The sequence below is a fragment of the Ictidomys tridecemlineatus genome, chromosome 1, assembly GCF_052094955.1.
Source record: "Ictidomys tridecemlineatus isolate mIctTri1 chromosome 1, mIctTri1.hap1, whole genome shotgun sequence".
Lineage (NCBI taxonomy): Eukaryota > Metazoa > Chordata > Mammalia > Rodentia > Sciuridae > Ictidomys > Ictidomys tridecemlineatus.
In genome coordinates, this window is record NC_135477.1 from 14240788 (window position 1) to 14261511 (window position 20724).

Consider the following 20724-nt stretch of genomic DNA (forward strand, 5'->3'; position numbering starts at 1 on the left):
ATTTTATACTTTCATACTCAATCATTCTTTTAAAGCAAACTCCTCTTATACTCAGAATTTTTAAATCTTCAAAATTAATAGGGCTAACATATTTAAAGGGTAGGGTTGGCAAAAAAAATATAGGATGCCCAGTTAAATCTGAATTTTAGATAATTAACAAATAATCTTTTGGCATAAGTATGATCATATAATATTTGGGACAAAACCACACACACACACACACTCTCTCTCTCTTACACTAAAATTTTATTTGTTGTCTCTCTGAAATTCATGTGTAATTGGCAGTCCTATATCTTTATATGCAAAAACTGACAATTCTATTGGGTACACACCATTATGATAAATCATCTAGGGCCAGTTCTGACTTGTTGATGCCCAAGTTATGCCAATTATTACATATTACAAATATCAACACTGAGCACTTTGATAATCAAATGATTCTTCGTATTTCCTCTTCTATTCTGTTATTAAAGAGCTTACTAAATACAATAATCGGCTTTAAAGGAAATCAGATAAAGTTGTCATCCATGTGGTTCCCTTTATCACTCAATCATGCAAAGAACAATACTATCATGCGTGCGCTGTTAGTAAATGATCTGTTTTAAATTGCTGGCATTGTTATCCCAACAAACATTTATAAAGTACCAACTAAGTAAAAGTTCAGATAAACTATACAGAAAAAAGCAAAAGTATTTTTATATCTACAATTACACTTTACCCTGGAAAAGTAAAAAGCAAGATTTATTATGCTGAACATAGAGACCTCCCGCCTTTATGTAGCATTTTCTTACATAAAATTAACTAAAAATGTTTTAGAAAAAGTGAAATAACTACACAAAACAAACTTATATGCTCAATAACAAATAATTAACTGCCGACAACAGTTCATACAGTCCCAAATCAGTCCCACTCAGCAAGTTTTCAGCATTACAAAATAACCACTTATATGTTTGGACAGAAAGAAATTCCAGTTTAAAAATAAAAATTGTGAAGATCTTAAAATGAGTACTTACTTCAGGACCATTTGAAAAGAACTGTAGTTAAAAGTATATCCACCAATCACCCACATAAATTTCCCATGTAAAACTGCTTTATGTGAAGCCCGACCTACAGAAGGACTGAAGGGTTTAACATTTGGTAGAATCCAGTAAGACTCAGTAGAAGGAACATTGAAAGAGCAATCAGGACCTATTGAAGAAAAAAATCAAACAACACACTCGATTAACAAAGAACTGTGGTTATAGAATGAGATACAAATTATAAAAAAGAGCAGAATGCACAGATTAAGAGAATTTAAGAACCTGATGTTTATCATCCTAACAAATGTAACTTATAACAATAAAAAGTCTGAAATATAATGTGTAAGGAAACTACTAACAGCAAATATAATACCTAGAGGGGAAAAAAATCGGACATGAAGATGTTTAAATAAATGCCACAATCAAAAAAAAGTTATTAAAATACATAAAATTTCAGATTTACTTTAGTATGCTAATAGAATTTAAACTGAAAAACAATATACTCATATTCTATTTCTGGCATTTACTAGCAGTGTGATCTTAAGCTAAACTGTTTACCTTTCATCGAGCCTTCATCCATTAAATTGAAATTACAGTCTACTTCCAAGGGTTACCATAATTTTTTAAAATATGAAAATGAAAGTATTTGCAAATTATAAACTATTAAACAAATATAAAGATTACGTTTTTCTTAGCATCTTTTTTTTTTTTTTTTGGTACTGTGAATTGAACTTGGAACACTTAACTACTGAGCCACATCCCCCAGACCTTTTTATTTTGGGGCCAGGTCTCACTAAGCTGCATAGGGCCTCACTAAGTTGCTAAGGCTGGCCTCAAACTTGTGATCCTCCTGTCTCAGCCTCCCCAGTCACTGGGATTACAGGCATGAGCTACCATACCCAGCTTAGCTTCATTATTAACAATGCATGTCCCCAAAGGAAAAAAAATGATTATGTACACAAAAACCAAAACTATCAATTAGTATAGAATAATTTCAAATACTATAATTGAACATAACTGAGTTGAAAACATAGCTGTATCTTAATCCATATTCATAATGTTACCCAGGACTTCTGGTTTCCTCATCTATAAAATGTACATTAGCCTAATTAGTGTTTCTCAAAGTAAAAAGAAAAATAACTACAATTAAATATAATGGAAAGAACACTCTTGAAGAAAATATATCTTCATCAAAAGTGAGCTCACAAATTATTTGAATTCTAATGTGACTAAAATGTGCTAAATAGTAGACATAAACTCACTGAGATTCAATTTATTTTATAAAATATAAGATACACATAGTTTTATAAATTATATAAAAAAAACATTTAAAAAGCAATACAATTAACATTTTCTGGCATACTTTGTTTTATTACACTTTGCAGATATTTCCTATTTTACAAACTGAAAGTCTATGGCAAATCTGCATTGAGCAAGTCAATTTCAGTACCATTTTTTCCCAATGTTATGTGCTCCCTTCATAGTTATGTCTCATTTTGGTAATACAATATTTCAAATTGTTTTCATTATATCTGTTATGGTGATGTGTAATCAATTATCTTTAATGTTACTATAAGATTTGGGGCACCCTAACTATATCCATGTCCGAATGCCAAGTTAACTAACATATGTTATGTATGTTCTGACTGCTCCACTAAAAAGCCACTCTCCCATCTCTCTCCCTCCCCTCTGGCCTCCCTATTCCCTGATACAACATTAAGTCTATTAATAATACCACAATGGCCTCAAAATATTCAAGTAAAAGAAAGAGTCTAGTGTTTCTTAATTTAAATTGAAAGCTAGAAAGGATGAAGCAGCATGATGAAGGTTAAAACTGAAACAGACTGAAAGCTAGGCCTCGTATGTTCATCAGCCAAGTTGTGGATGCAAAGGAAAAGTTGTTGAAGAAGACTCAAAGTACTACTCTAGTGAACACAGGAATGGTAATCAAATAGGCTTAATGCTGATATGGAGAAAATTTTAAGGGTCTGAATAGATCAAACCACCTACAACATTCCTTTAAACCAATGCCTGATTCAGAATAAGGCCCTAATTCCATTCAATTCCATGAAGGCTGAGAGAAGTGAGGAAGCAACAAAGAAAAGTTTGGAACTGGTAGAAGGTAGTATACAAAGTTTAAGAAAAGAAACTATCTCTATAAAATGAGAGGGTCAGGTGAAGCAGCATGTACTGGTGTAGAAGCTGCAGTAAATTTATCCAAAATAGCTGGCTATGATAAAAGGAGAAGCCATTACCTAACTTCAAAGCTTCAAAGAACAGGCTGACTCCTGTTAGGGGATAATGTAGCTGGCGACTTTAGGTTTCTTTAGGTTTCTCTTTTACACTTCCAACGATATAACAACTCTACCTCCTCAGCATATTATCCTACTCCTCACCCTCAGTACTTTGTCCTCCATCAGAAACTGTAAACTCTTTTACAAACCTGCTGGGCATATTGTAGATAATAATTGAATTCACCATTTCCAAAATGCTAGGACCCTTAAAATTTGAACTAATCTATTCTGCCTGTGCTTTATAAAACAGAACAACAAAGCCTAGATAATAATAGATTGTTTACATCATGATTTACTGAACATGTTAAGCTTACTGTTAAAATGCTGCTGCAAAGGGAGGATCCAAGATGGTGGGCAAGAGGGAAGCAACACTCTGTGTTGCTCCATGACCTGGGACTCAAATAGTGAGAATACTGCTTCTCCGCAAGCAATATTCCTGCTCCCGCGAGGGAATCACAGCCACAGTGCCATGGGCTCCAGGCCAAAGCATCAGAGTAGGTCTCCCAACAACTAGCCCACACAGGACTACCAGGTACCCCAGTGGGCACCATCAACACCCAAACAGAACTTTTGGCCACCCACCAAAACCACTCCAATGCAGAACACCCGGCAGCTTCCCACATGCAAAAACTCCGGCCATCACTCCCGTGTGGACCCCCATCTACCAACATAGGGCTCCCCTGTCGCCGAAATCTTGGGACTCTACAGCAGTGGCCAGCCTGCACCCAGGAACTTCACACAGGCTCAGCTGAGAGCCACACACTGCAGGACACAAGAGCTCCTCTCTGACTCACAGTCCAACAGCATCACTCAGCTCCCCCCACATACAAACCGACAGCCCACTGCTGAAAGCAGGTGCTTCCATCTTGAGTCACCTTCATCTCCATCTTCAATGGGGGCAACACCTCTCTCCCCAGCAGCCACTACCCTGGCTTAGTGACACCCTGCTTACCTTCACCATCCTAAGGGCAGACATGGCAGCTAACAACAGACGATCCCACTAACTGGATAAGAAGGGAGGCAGGAAAGATCCGAGTCTCCAACCGAAACAATCCTATTTCTTCCTTAAAGATTTTTTTTCCTCTCTCCTCTATTCTCTGGCGCTCACGTTCCCAACATATGTGAAACCAAGTACTTTGCATGAAATAGGATTTTGAGGACTGAGACTCTAAATATATATAATAATGTCCTCTAAATATATATAATACATTAAAGTTATATATTTTTTTCTTTTATCCCACCAATTTCTACTATTTTAACACTTGTTTATTTTTTCCTAATATATGTGTGCTTGTTTTATGTACTCTACTGTCTTCCCACTTACTTGTTTACCCAAAAGTACTTCCTCTCCCTTCTCCTGTTACTAATCTTCCTCTTTAGGTTTCTCTTAACAACTCTACCTCCTCAGCATATCATCCTACTCCTCACCCTTAGTACTTTGTCCACCATCAGAAACTTTTACATAAACTCTTTTACAAACCTGCTGACCATATTGTAGATAATAATTGAATTCACCATTTCTGTGTATATTGTAACCAAACTGTAAACATCTTAATAGCAAACATCTGTTTTTAAAGTGTATACTGTTTATATTGGGATCTGATAACATTGTCCTTCACCTCAAAGGAGAGGTACTGGATCCCTACAGGAGCACTATAAGCCTGTAGGGTAAAAACAGCAATGCCTCAGATCCACAGTGCTATAATGGAAGACAAAAAAGCAGTATGAAAAGACAAGGGAAGAGAGTGCCCCAAACATATCAAGATACCACATTATTAGAATCCATGGGGAGCATAACAGAAGAAATTACAGAGAAGGAGTTCAGGATGTACATGATTAAAATGTTCTGCAAATTGAAGGATGATATAAGAGAGCAAATACAGGCAGCAAAAGATCATTTCGACAAAGAGCTACATAAGCAAATACAGGAAGCAAAAGATTACTTCAATAGGGAGATAGAAGTTCAAAAAAAATAGAAATCCTTGAAATGAAAGAAACAATAAACTAAATTAAAAGCTCAATTGAAAGCATCACCAACAGATTAGACCACTTGAAAGACAAGAACTCAGACAAAATATATAATTTGAAAAGAATGTAGACAACACAGTGAAAACAAGGGGAGAATATTCAAGAAATATGGGATAGCATAAAAAGACCAAACTTAATAGTTATTGGAATACAGGAAAGAATAGCGTTCCAAACCAAAGGAATAAGCAATTTATTCAATGAAATAATATCAGAAAATTTTCCAAACATGAAGAATGAATTGGAAAACTAAATTCAAGAGGCTTACAAGATGCCAAATGTACAAAATCACATCAGATCCACACTGAGGCACGTTATAATAAAAATGCCCAATATACACAATAAGGAGAGAATATTAAAACCCACAAGAGACAGGAATCAGATTACATATAGGGGGAAACCAATTAGATTATGTGCTGATTTTTCAACAAAGACCCCAAAAACTAAAAGATCCTGGAACAATATGTATCAATCTCTGAGAGAAAATGGATGTCAACCAAAATCTTATATCCAGTAAAATTAAGCTTTAGATTTGATGATGAAATAAAAACCTTCTATGATAAACAAAAGATATAAGAATTTACAACTTGAAAGTCCACCCTACAGAACATCCTTAGCAAAATATTCCATGAAGAACTGAAAACCAACGATGAAAATCAGCAAAGGGAGGTATTACACTAATCAAAGGAAAAAACATGGGCTGGGGCTATGGCTCAGCAGTAGAGCGCTTGCCTCGCACATGTGAGACCCTGGGTGTGGTTCCTCAACACCACATAAAAATAAATAAGTGAAATAAAGGTATTGTGTCCAACTACAACTAAAAAATAAATACATAAAAAAATGAGAATCCAAGTTAAGTTAAATACCAAAAATAAACAAAACTGGATGAGAATACAAATCATGTTTCAATAATAACCCTGAATGTTAATGGCCTAAACTTACCAATCAAAAGACATGGACTGGCAGACTGGGATTTTTAAAAAAGAACCAACAATATGCTACCTCCAAGAGACTCATCTTATAGGAGAAGACATTCACAGACTGAAGGTGAAAGGTTGGGAAAAATCATACCACTCACATGGACTGCGGAAGCAAGCAGGGGTTTCCATCCTCATATCAAATAAAGTAGACTTCAAGCCAAATTGAATCAAAAGGGATAAAAAAGGACATTTCATAATGCTTAAGGGAACCATTCATCAACAAGACATAACAATAATAAATTTATATGCCCCAAACAATGGAGCATCTACATTCAAACAAACTCTTCTCAAGTTCAAGAGTTAAACAGACCACAACACAATAATTCTGGGTGACTGTAACACACCTCTTTCACCACTGGATAGATCATCCAAACAAAAGCTGAACAAAGAAACCACAGAACTCAATAATACAGTCAATAACTTAGACTTAACTGACATATATAGAATATTTCATCCTTCAATGAATGAATACACTTTCTTCTCAGCAGCACATGGATCTTTCTCTAAAATAGACCATATATTATGTCACAAAGCAAATATAAAAAGTAGACATACTACCCTGCATTCTATCAGATCATAATGAAATGAAATTAGAAATTTATGATAAAATAAACAAAAAAAAAGCTACTCCAACACCTGAAACTAAATAATATGCTACTGAATGAACAATGGGTTGCAAAAGACATCAAGAAGATTTAAAAATTCTTAGAGGTGAATGAAAACATAGGTACAATGTATCGAAATCTCTGGAACACTATGAAGGCAGTACTAAGAGGAAAGTTCATTGCATGGAGTTCATTCCTGAAAAGAAAAGAAAGTCAACAAATAAATGACTTAATATTACATATCAAAACCCTTGGAAAAGAAGAACAAATCAACACCAAAATCAGAAGACAGGAAATAATTAAAATCAGAGCTGAAATCAATGAAATTGAAACAAAAAAAACAACTAAAAATATTGATAAAACAAAAAGTTGGTTCTTTGAAAAAAAAATAAATAAAATTGACCTTTAAAGACATTTAAGGAAGAACTATACCAATACTCTTCAATTTATTTCAGGAGTGAGAAAAAAAGGAGCACTCCCAAACTTATTCTATAAGGCCAGTATCACCCTGATTCCAAAACCAAGCAAAGATACATCAAAAAAAGAAAACTTCAGACCAATATCTCTAATGAACAAAGATGCCAAAATTCTCAATAAAATTCTGGCAAATCAAATACAAAACATATCAAAAAGATCATGCACCATGATCAAGTGGGGTTCATTCCAGGGATGCAAGGTTGATTCAACATACGGAAATCAATAAATGTAATTCATCACATCAATAGACTTAAAGATAAGAACCATATGGTCATCTGAATAGATGCTGAAAGGGCATTCAAAAAAATACAGCACCCCTTCATGTTTAAAACACTAGAAAACCTAGGGATGACAGAAACATATCTCAACATAGTAAAAGCTATCTATGCTAAGCCCCATGCTAACATCATTCTAAATAGAGAAAACTTGATAGCATTCCCTCTAGAAACTGGAACAAGACAGGAATGCCCTCTTTCACCACTTCTATTTGACTTAGTTCTTGAAACAATGGCCAGAGCAATTAAATAGACGAAAGAAACTAAAGGAATACAGATAGGAAAAGAACTCAAATTAGCACTATTTGTTGATGATATGATTCTATACCTAGAAGACCCAAAAAAGTCCACCAGAGAACTTCTACATCTAGTAAATTAATCCAGAAAAGCAGCAGGATACCAAATCAACACCCATAAATCAGAGGCATTTCTGTATATTAGAGACAAATCCTCTGAAAAGGAAATGAGAAAAACTGCCCCACTTATAATAGCCTCAAAAAAAAAAAATACTTGGGAAAATAACAAAAGAGGTGAAAGACCTCTACAACAAAAACTACAGAACACTAAAGAAAGAAATTAAAGAAAACCTTAGAAGATGGAAATATCTCCCTTGTTCTTGGATAGACAGAATTAATATTGTCAAAATGACCATACTACCAAAAACATTATACATATCTAATGCTTTAGATAAGTATAATGACATTCAAAATCCCATTGACATTCCTCATAGAAATAGAAAAAGGAATCATGAAATTCATCTGGAAAAATAAGAGACCCAGAAGAGCCAAAGCAATTCTTAGCAAGAAGAGTGAAGCAGGTGGCATCACTATACTAGAACTTAAACTATGCTACAGAGCAATAATAACACAAACAGCATAGTATTGGCACGAAAATACACTGGTAGACCAATGGTACAGAATAGAGGACACAGAGATTAACCCAAATAATCACAGTTTCTTATATTAGACAACAGTGTCTAAAATGTACATTGGAGAAAAGATAGCCTCTTCAACAAATGGTGCTAAAAACACTGGAAATCCAAATGCAACGGGATAAAATTAAACCCCTATCTGGAACCATGCACAAAACTCAACTCAAAATGGATCAAGGACCTAGGAATTAAACCAGAGACCCTGTGTCTAACAGAATAAAAAGTAGAACCAAATCTCCATCATATCAGATTAGGCCTCAACTTCCTTAATAAGATCCCTATAGTGCAAGAATTAAAATCAAGAATTAATAAATGGGATGGATTCAAACTAAAAAGCTTCTTCTCAGCAAACGAAACAATCATTGAAGTGAATAGACAGCCTACAGCTTGTGAGCAAATTTTTACCACATGCACATCAGAAAGAGCACTAATCTCTAGGATATATAAAGAACTCAAAAATCTAACCACCAGTAAAGCAATAACTCAATCAAAAAATGGGCCAAGGAACTGAACAGACACTTCTCAGAAGGTGATATATATTCAGTCAACAAATACATGAAAAAAATGCTCAACATCTCTAGCAATTAGAGAAATGAAAATCAAAACTATTCTAAGATTTCATCTCACTCCAAACAGAATGGCAGCTATTAAGAATTCAAATAACAATAAGTGTTGGTGAGGATGTGGGGGAAAGGCACACTCATACATTGCTGGTGGGGCTGCAAAATGGTGCAGCCAATCTAGAAAGCAGTATGGAGATTTTTTGGAAAACCACCTTTTGACCCAGCTATCCCTCTCCTCAGTCTATACCCAAAGGATTTAAAAACCGCATACTACAGGGACACAGCCACATCAATGTATATAGCAGCACAATAACTAAACTGTGGAACCAAACTAAATGCCCTTCAATATATGCATGAATGAAAAAACTGCGGTATATATACACAATGGAATATTACTCAGCAATAAAAGAGAATAAAATCATGGCATTTGCAGGTAAATGGATGGAGAATATAATGCTAAGTGAAGTTAGCCAGTCCCCACCAAAAAAATACCAATGTTTTCTCTGATATAAGGAGGCTGATTTATAGTGGGATTAGGAGAGGGAACATGAAAAGATTAGACAAACTCTAGATAGGGCAAAGAAGAGAGAGGGAAAGGGAGGAAGGAAGGGGGTAAAAAAAGATGGTGGAATGAAACAGACATCATTACCCTCAGTACATGTATGAAGACACAAATAGTGTGAATACACTTTGTAAACAACCAGAGATATGAAAAATCGTGCTCTATATGTGTAATGTGAATTGTAATGCATTCTCCTGTCACATATAATAAATTAGAATAAAATTTTTTTAAATGGCTCCTGCAAAGAGAAAGAATCCTTTTAAAATATGAGTGCTTATTGACAATACACCTAGACATCCAAAAGCTCTGATGGAGATTTACAACAAGATTAATGTTTTCATACCTGCTAACACAATAACCATTATGCAGCCATGGATCAAAGGCTGATTTTTACTTTCAAGTCTTATTATTAAGAAATACATTTTGTAAGGTTACCACTGCCATAGATAGTGATTAATCTGATTAATCTGAGAAAATAGATAGGAAACAATCTGGAAATAATTCACCATTCCAGAGGCCATAAGGAATATTCAATATTCAATATTCTGGAAAGAGACCTAAATATCAACATTAAAATAAATATGGAAGAAGCTGATACAACCCTCATGGATGATTTTGAGGGGTGCAAGAATTCAGTAGAGGAAGCAACAACAAGTGTGGTGGAAACGTCAAAAGAATTAAAATTCTAAGTGGAGCCTGAAGATATAACTCAATTGCTGCAATCTCACAATAAAATTTTTCCAAGTAAGAGTTAAATTTTTAGGATGAGCAAAGAAAATGGTTTCTTGAGATGAAATCAATTCCTGTTTGAAGATGCTGTCAACATCACTGACATGACAACAAAGGATACAGAATATCACATGAACTTAGTTGATAAAGCAGCAGCCCACTTTCCAATTTTGAAAAATTTCTGCTGTGAGTAAAATGATATCAAACAGCATCACATACCCCAGAAAAATCCTTCATGAAAGGAAGAGTCAATGGATGCAGCAAACTTCACTAATGTCTTATTTTAAGAAACTGACACAGTCACCCCAACCTTCAGCAACCAGGACTCTGATCAGTCAGCAGCCACCAACAAGGAAGCAAGACACTCTACCAGCAAAAGGATTCCAATTCAAATGAAGACTCATGTGATTTTTAACAATTTTTAGCAATAAAGTATTTTAAATTAATTAAGGTATGTACATTTTCAGTATAGTGTAAACATAACTTCTATGTGCACAGGGAAAACAAATCTGTGTGCTCACTTTATTGCAATACTCACTTGATTCAGATAGTCTGGCAACAAACCTCCAGTATCATGAAGATATGCCTGTACTTAATATGATGGGTATAGGTTGTTTTGCTCTAACTAAATAATTTGTTCCCAGTTTAAAATGAAACTAACTCTTAAAGAACACTTTTTACATAATTTTAGCACATTTATTATTTTGACAATATAATTCTCCTATCATTTTTCTTTACTCCACTTTTTACAAAGCTTTTTAGTTCATACAATATAGCATATTTGTCCCTCACTCTTCACAGAAATATTAATACATTTTAGTTGTATGATTTTTACCTATATTATATAAGGAATACTACTTTTCCCCAACTTAATATTGTCAACACAAATGCTGATGGTGCCATCAAGTGGCAGTACAGCTAATCTTCAATTTGCTTGTATCAGTAAGTTCTACATTATCATTTAGCCACAATACTTTAAAACTCCCAAGCAGATTCTGATTAAAAAATAGTTGCCCAGTTTTCACTTGTTCATTTGTGAACCTACCTATATATTCATGTACTCATCTTCAAGATCTTTGAGCATACATTATATGGATTTGTATTTTTCAGGTACAAACAAAAACAGATTGTCTCTTTGACAGAGACATAGTCTTTTAAATTCGATAATTAAAACTTTATTATTCCTGGGTGCAAAGACTGTGAACTATTCTCACTAATCAAAGAAATCAAACGAACCTGCTTCTTTAAAAAGTAAATTTTAGCTGGGCATTGTGGCACACACCTGTAATCCTAAAGGCTGAGGCAGGAGGATCATGAGTTCAAAGCCAGCCTCAGCAATTTAGAGAGGCCCTAAGAAACTCAGTGACCCAGTCTATAAATAAAATACAAAAAAGAGCTGAGGATGTACTTTACTGCTTGAGTGCCCTGAGTTCAATCCTCAAAACCAAAAATAGAAAAAAAAACAAGTTTTACAGACATATGTCTAAAATTCTAATTGCTCTTGTGTTGATAAGATCATGCTTTGCTGTCTTATTTATTGTCATCTTAGCATAATCCCTGCCCTACATAAGCCTTGTCCAGTCACCTGCCATCTGCCACTGTGAACATCTGTACTGCTGTGATATTGAATACCCTTAACCATCCATGCCCCACCTGATAGAGAATAAGGACTTTGAGTCACTTCCTCCAACTTCGCCCTCTTTCATCAGGAAGCAGCTTGGAGATGTCATTGACCATTTTTCCATAGAAATGGAATGCAGAAATTGACAGTGGGTAAATGTAATAGCAGTCCACTTTGTACTTTGAATATAGCCCCTGCTGCCACTGCAACTTAAAACAGACATGTTTCTTTCTCTTCCTCTCTACCTAATCTCCTCCCTAATCTCAGGGGAAACAGGATTACCTTTCTTCCCTATCCTAGGCAGAGTTAAATCCCTTGAGCACACACCTACCACAGGAATGAAGTAATTCAGAGATTGGGGATGGCACCAGAAGATCTCAAAAATGACTATCTCCAAAATTAACAAGTAAATTACAACTTAAACAGAGAACACACATAGAATGTAGTCTTTGAATCTCCTCTTTATAAGCCCCCTGGTTCCCCATGATGGGCAGAATCACAGGCCCTGGGACAGAAGTCCTCTGTGTTTCTCCTTTGCTAGCAAAGCAATAAACCATCTTTATTGCTTTTTCTAAAAAAAAAAAAAAAAAAAAAAAAAAGCAAATTATAATTCTAAATCACTTAGAAATCTATTAACTCTCAATGTAGCTCACTACCTGTCTTTGGAAATAAAATTTCATTAGAGAACAGCCAGGCTCACTCAGTTAAGCATTATCTATGGCTGCTTTTGCACAAAAACAGCAGAGTTGGATAGTGACCCTACAGACCATATGCTTGTGAAGTCAAAAATATTTACTATCTGGCCTTTTACAGAAAAATTCATCAACCTCTAATTTAACTGAAGAGAAAAATGATCATGGGGACATTATATAAGTAATACATAGTTAACTGTGATTATTCTACCTCTTTAAAAAATAAATGTGGAGTTATTTTAAATCATGCAAGTTGAAGATAATAAAGCAAATAGAGTAAAATGTTACCAATAGGCAAATCTGGGCATTACAATAGTATTCTTGCTGAAGGCTTGCAACTTTTTATAACTTTCAAATGATTTCTAAATATAAAGTTAAAAACAGACTACCAACCAAAGGCACAGAGCTAGAAGCAGACAAACAACATATAAGTATTACTTAGAAAAGAATCTGATAGAGAACAATGTCATGAAAAACCTTTGAGACTCACAGACATGTTTAAATCACCAGTATAATTACTAAATCTGCCTTAAAGTAAAATATTGCAAAGCAAGTCTGCATTAAGCGAAATAACAACCCCAAGGATAGCCAGGTCCTCATCATCTTAACTCATAAATACTACCTTAAAGAAACTTTACAGATGTAATTAAGAATTTTGAGCTGGGTTATCATGGATTAACTGAATGGATTCTAAAAAGAAGTGTCCAAATAAGAGGTAGCTCTGACTACACAACGGAGGCAATGTGACCCCTGATGCTACACTGCTGGATCTGAAGACAGAGGCCATGGAAAGGAGCCAAGAAATGCAAAGAAGGTAGCTCCAGGAGCTAAAGAGTCAAGAAAACAGATTCTCCCCTTCACCCTCCAAAAGAAATGAGGCCCAGCTAAGAGCTGAATTTTTAGCGCAGTGAAACTAATTTCAGACTCTTGACATCCAAAATAGCAAGAGTTTAATAAATGTGTACAGCTTTAAGACACCAAATTTGTGGTAATTTATTATAACATTTCTAGGAAACTAAAATAATAATTTATTAATGTAATTAACTTAAACAAAATATTGTTAATATAGGAAATGGGATCCTAAAGATATTTTTTATTTCATTTTGTAATCTAAATATACCTAATTTTCTACACAGAATGAAACAACAATCAAAATTCTTGCTTTGTTACTAAATCATTTTACGTAGCTTCCAGCAATTACCACATTAGAAGGAATGGTTTATAGGCAAACTCTGTAGATTACCTTTATTTTTACTCAAACTAATAAATTTATGAATTGAATAAGATTTATGAATATGATTTTTAAATTTAAGGAAAATCAGTGTCTTAATTTGTTGCTTTCAGAATTCTGACACCAAAATGATTAAAAATATAAATTAATAAACTGAATATTAATTATAAACACAAATAACCATAGAGAGCACTTCATACATATAAAGGCTTATCCATTGATTAAAAATTAAATATTGATATTTACATTTAAACACAGTCTTTGCTGTGTTTAAATGTAGATATCACCATCTTTTTATAAAAACATATCCATGAAAAATTTTCTACCACTCCTACCTGAAATAACCTAACCAGACCATGCCAGCACACTGATCTGACTTGAAATCTCCAGAATGTAAGAAATAAATGTATGTTGTTTAAGTGACCCATTCTGTAGTACACTACAGCCTGAGCTAAGTCTCCATGCTTTGAAGGCAATCTGTAAACCATGGTTAAGGGTGTTAGAAGAGGTCTGAGGGTGTAGCTCAGTAGTAGAACACTTGCATAGTACAAGTCAGGCCCTGGGTTTGATCCTCAGTGCCACATAAAAAATAAATAAATAAAATAAAGGTACTGTGTCCATCTACAACTAAAAAAAAGTTTTTTAAAGAGTACTAAAGGGCAATATGTAAGCTACCTTGCAAATTTCTTCAAGGCAACTCATGATTACATGTGTACCCTGAAATAACTTATTATGCCCTAATATGTTATATGACTAACCCAGAAAAAAATACTACAGGGTAAAATATAAATTTGGATAAAAAGATTTTGCATTTTCTAAATAAAACAAAATTATCAGATTTTTTCAACTGCAAAACCACAGTGCTCTTTCTGGTAGTAAACACTGCCACCCAATGGCAAATGTTAAAATCTAAAACCAAAGAATTGGAACAAATATAAGACCAAGGACTCACTCAAGAACTGAAACTTTAATAAAATATTTAAATGCTCCAATTTTGTCTCTCTAAATATTTAGAATTATGTTCTATATGAAAATAAATAATAAACACCTATAATTGAATATTCACATATAATTCTAGTACATTAGCAGGTTTCTAATTCATTCATTTGATAATAAAAAGAAAAAAATGGAGTGCCTACTACATGTGACAGACTATATTAGATTCTGGGGATACAAAGATCATCAAAACAATATCATTTTAACCTCGTGGAGCTTATATCACAATGGAAAAGATGATGAATCACACAAACACCATTATGAACTGTGATGAATGCTATGATTTTAAAAAGTAAGGTCTAAAAACCTCACAGAACAGGGGATCTGACCTGGTCTTAGAATATTATTGGGATGGGGGTATTCTAGAAAGAAATTTAGAAATAAGACAGGTCTTGAGATAGAAAGGGACTAAGCACCTGAGAAACGGAAATAAGTCAAAGTATGACTTTACATCTGTAAAGTATGACTTTACAGATCACAGGTACAATGCAACAAAACTGTTCCATTAAATGACTTACATATTCAAAGTGTGCCTTTTAATCAATAATTTAAGGGCTTAAAACAAACAACTTCAGTCCTTACATGAAAACTGTGTCTGAATTCAAATTAGAAAAATATGGAAAACATAAAAATATTTAGAAGAATTAAAAACATGTAAAAGGATTAAACAGCCTTGAACAGGATGGGCACTGAGACAATGAGATACATACATTAAAGATGGCAACCTGTTTTTCATCTCTCCGTAAAAATCACATGCTGAAGCCTGCTGAGTATCTCTTTCACGTATCTACTCCTACCATCCAGTCCACACTGCAGTTTTTCTGAGTAGACAGGAGAGAACTACTTAGCCCATTTCTTGTCAATTATGGCAACAATTTATACTTGAAATCTTTTATTTGGATTTTCCATTTATTTGAACTTCATATGTCTGGGGAAAACCGTATTGTGTGAATTTTGTTCAGAAACAGGACCCATTCCCACCATACAGGTTAAATTCTCTATATTTCCAAAACTACCTAAGGTATGGATAAGACCTATATTTAGCCAACCAGATGTTTCTAAGCAAGACTTTCCATCTTCACAAGTGATACAAAGATGTGGTACAGTTTAAAGTTCTTTCCACACATGCCTGCAGCTTAGAGAATCGACATAAGGATGCCAATGGTAGTATGCCAAGAAGGTCCAGTAGCAGTGATAGGAGTATTCTAATTTTCCTATTGCTTCTTCTTTGCTATAGACCTATCCTTCCTTTGTAGCTTCCTTTTTTCAAAACTGCTGTTTCCAGCATTCCCATCTTGCTTGTGAGTTGTCCAGTATCCTTTTCTTTTTTTCTCCCCCCAAACCCCACCCCTGCCGAAACTAGGGATTGGACCCAGTGTAGCTTTACCAATGAGCTATATCTCCAGCCCTTCTTCTAAATTTTATTTTGAGAAGGGTCTCACTAAACTGCCCAAACTGGCCTGGAAATCGTAATTCTCCTGTCTCAGACTCCCTATAACTCAAATGACAGGTGTGTGTCACTGTACCAGGCTTCAATATCCTTTTGTTAGGAAATAGGCTAAAAGAGCCAAAATAAATTGCTAAAATAAGTTAAAAATTCATGACCCTCTCTTGACACATTCTAGAGGTGAATGGGCTAGTGTCACTGGTTACTACAGTGGTTGCCATTTACCAGTCAAAAAAAAGAACTGGACAACCTAATAGTTGTATACAGCATTCCCACCCAGAGCCTTGAAAACAAAGCCACACTAACTACAAGGTAGGATGAGAACTGTGTCATGAGGCTTTAAGGCCAAGGGATAAACTAAAAGTCAGTGGATCTTATTTCCAAAAGAAACAAAGGCCTCGTACAGTAGCACATGCCTATAACCCCAACAGCCCAGGAGTCTGAGACAGGAGGATCACAAATTCAAAGACAGCCTCATCAAATTAGTGAGGCCCTAAGCAACTCAGTGAGATTCCATTTCAAAATAAAATAAGTGTTGGGCATGTGGCTCAGTGGTTAAGTGTGTGTGGGTTCCATTACCAGACCAAAAAAAAGGTGGGGGAGAGCAGGATGAATATTGGAAAATAGTATTCTCTCTCCAATAGCTGACTTTTCTAATTCAATAAGCAAGAACTACTTCTGTTGTTTTCAACCAAAGACTCCCAGGGATTCAGAAACACACATGAGAGAGAAACCTGAAGCCACCATGATTAAAGGAGTTGGTGGGGGAAACATCACATTTTGGAGTCCACTTTGAAAATCACCGTACTATTATACTCTCTATATATGAACATAAATTCAATTTGTTGTATTTTTTATATTGATATCTTTTTTAAAATTTCTCATCTATTTCCATGTTTCAAAGTCATCTTAAGAGAGCAATTCTTTTCAAAGTTGACTTTTTCCCTATGTGACTTAACTAAGATTTAAATAAATTTTATTAAGTGAAAAATGTCAGAGAAACCACAATGTCCTTCATTCAGTAGGTGAATGGATAAACTGTGATATATCCATATAATGGGATATTATTCAGTGCTAAAAAGAAATTAGCTATTAAGCCATAAAAACACATTCTGGAAACTTAAATCCATATTACTATGTGAAAGACGTTAGACAGAAAAAGTTACATACTAAGTGATTCCAATTTAAGTCACATGCCCCATAGTAACCATGTTTCAGTCAACAACAAACGACATATACAACTATGTTTATATCACCTAGTGACACCATACAAGTACACTATTAGGATGTTCACTCAAAAACTGCCTAACATATCTTTTCTCAGAATGCATTCCCATTATTACACAACATATGACTTTACATGACATCTAGGAAAGGGGAAACTATGGCGAGACAGGAAAAAAGATCAGTGGTTGCCATGGACTGAGGAGGGAATGATGACAAAGCAAGCACAGGGGATTTAAAAATGGATTCATGTCACAATACATTTATCTAAAAGAAAATGTACAACACCAAGAATGAATATAAACTAGGACTCTGGATGACAGTGATTTTTTTAGTGTAGATTTATCAATTCTAACATCTGTACAGCTCTAGTAGGAGATATTGACAATGAGGGAGGCTCTGCATGTGTGGGACAGAGATTTCTGCACCTTCTGCTCAACTTTTCTATGAACCTAAAACTGCTATCAAAAATGAAGTCTATTTAGGGCTGGGCTGTAGCTCAGTAGCAGAGCACTTGCCACCTATGTGTGAGGCACTGGGTTCAATCCTCAGCACCACATAAAAATAAACAAATATAATAATGGCATGCTGTCCACGTACAACTACAAAAAAATTTTTTTAATGAAGTCTATTTAAAAAGCCATAGAAGTAGACAATGTCATACAGGTGTCTCTTCTGTTATCAATATATTACACATGTAAATATCATTATCTTTGAGAAAAATAAATTATGACAAATTTAAACATTACACAATATAAACTGGTGTACTTTTCAAAATGCTACACTTAGTATTTTTTACATTCTTTACAATTACAATATTTCTTGTCTGTTTGGGTTTGTTTTAAGTATTTTTATAGAAGAAGGGTGACACTTGGCTTTACTTGTGTCACCTATCTTTAAACTCCTATGTAATTTAGTAAAATGCATCAAACAGTAAAAATATGAAAGCAGATGATTAAGAAAGAATTCAATGAAAAAGTTAAGGCTGAGGGATAGAGTGATGGCTGAGCAAAAGTAGTAGAGATATTGTACAGAAAACAAGGAAACACAAAACCCAGGCAGGACAAACATGAGGCTTGTCCTCTGTGTTCTCTTAATAAGATCCCAGTTTCTGGGTGGTAACGTACATTTTTAAAATGAACAGAGAGCCAAAGAGAGAGTCAAAAAGAATAAGTAAAGTCAAACAATATTAGAGGACAAAATATAATACAGGCAACAAAAATCTGTTATTCTAACCCAGAGAATCTAGTTCCAAATAACACATTCTATAAAACTGCCAGTTTTTGAATCTCATAAAGACTACCTATGCAGCCCTCACTTTAAAATGTCTAGTTCTTTGATTATTCCCTATTTGTCCTAGAAGCAAATATTTCTTTCCTTTTTACTTCACTGACTTCTCCTTAGTCTATGTATCGGAAATAAAAACATCATTTTCCCTCTAATGATTTTGTTCATAATTACACCAACTTTTAATTCTACTTTTTTAAATGCAGAATCAAGACTGGGTTTGAGACTTTGTCAAAGAAAACTATCTGCACATTGTGTTAACAACAGCCTTCCACCTGGCCCTCTACCCTCAAAATATTCACTTTCAAAGATCAAACCCTTAATTAATAAATAAGAATATAAATAAGAATATAAAATTTGTGTGACTTCTACATAATACTTTATAATTTATAAATTACTGTCACATTATTCTTATTTCAAATGTGTGTACACAAACACACATACATATACATTTCTTAGGCTGTTCATGATATAACTTTTCTTTAAAGTAAACATGGCAGTATTATAAGTATTTGCTTCCCCATTTCTATTTGCTTACTGACATATCAGATTCAGGAAATTATATGATTGAGGGCATTTATACTGGTGAGAATAATAGAATGTGAAAAAAACAATAAACAAAAACTGGGAAAATGAAAGGTAATATTTTGAACCAGGTACATATTACAAAACCCTGAGAAAATAAAGCATTTCAAAGATGGCCTAATAGAAGAACAGAAAATGGACAGAGATGTTCATAAAGAATTTCATACAACATATTATTCTTTTGCTTTCAAGACTAGCAATTAAAGACCAGTTTGCAAACATTATGTGTATGAGTTATTTTTCTATTTATTTCTCAGGCTTTAATTTAAATTGATCTCAATGTACTATTTTGCATATAGAAAAAGAAGTAATCTGGGTTTCAGATTGAAGTTTTTAAAGAAACAATATCTCCAGGAACTAGAAAAAGGAAGGAGAAAAGTCAGAAATGAGTAAAATAGCCAGTAAAATATATACCCCTTTAATCAAAGAACTCTTATAAATTTGTAACAATCTATCATAATCACACTATATATTCAAATTCAATTTAATAAGAAATCACTTAATATTTTGTAGTTGTCATATCTAACATTCTAAAATGTGATAACATGGGTTTAAGATACGAATAACTTATACAAAGCCTAAATAATTTACAAAACCTAAATAATTCCACTAAGAAAATACTCAGCATACTCTGTAACACTTTTTATAAATAGTCATCTCAAGAATGATGAATACAACTACATGAGGAGAACCTTCTCTTTGGTTTTTACTTAGAAATGTCTAACAGAAACTAAAGCTACTATTGCTGCATGGTGTTATAAGAACACACCATCATACTTTTGTAATTAGTGAGTTATGCAATTAGTGAGTCAAACTCTATTGACAAAATTAATACATTAACACAGGGAAGCCTTTCAATATGTGAACAAAAATATAATTAGCAAAAGGTAGGCTCTGGGTGGGCAAGTGCATAGATGACTAAACCTATTCCTTAGTTTAACTCCCCAATGAAAAAAAATTATGACTTTATACCCAGATGCTGAAGTAAATAAAAACTCCCCAGCATAGTCTAAAATTAATCTGTAATGATATATATTTATAAAAATTGTTAAGTATTGTTTCCCAGGAATCTTTCTTTTATAATAGGCAGCCAAATACTTAAATCTTTTAAATACCTTTTGAAATATTCTCATGTTCTTTTTAAAATAGCCACAAGGGGTCAGTGTTCCCTAAGAAATGAG

The 20724-nt window shown here is 34.1% G+C and overlaps 1 protein-coding gene across 13 annotated transcripts in view; it reads right to left on the minus strand.

The window, feature by feature from the left end:
- Nucleotides 1–20724, minus strand: part of Atrnl1 (attractin like 1) — a 694372-nt gene that overhangs the window by 651301 nt on the left and 22347 nt on the right. For all 13 annotated transcript variants that reach the window (XR_013437181.1, XR_013437180.1, XR_013437183.1 and 10 more), the window contains exon 6: nt 1014–1188. Coding sequence is in view for 10 of the 13 variants with exons in the window: in XM_078044839.1 (XP_077900965.1) it covers nt 1014–1188 (175 nt within the window). In the remaining 3 variants the exon portion in view is untranslated. The remainder of the gene's footprint in view (nt 1–1013; nt 1189–20724) is intronic.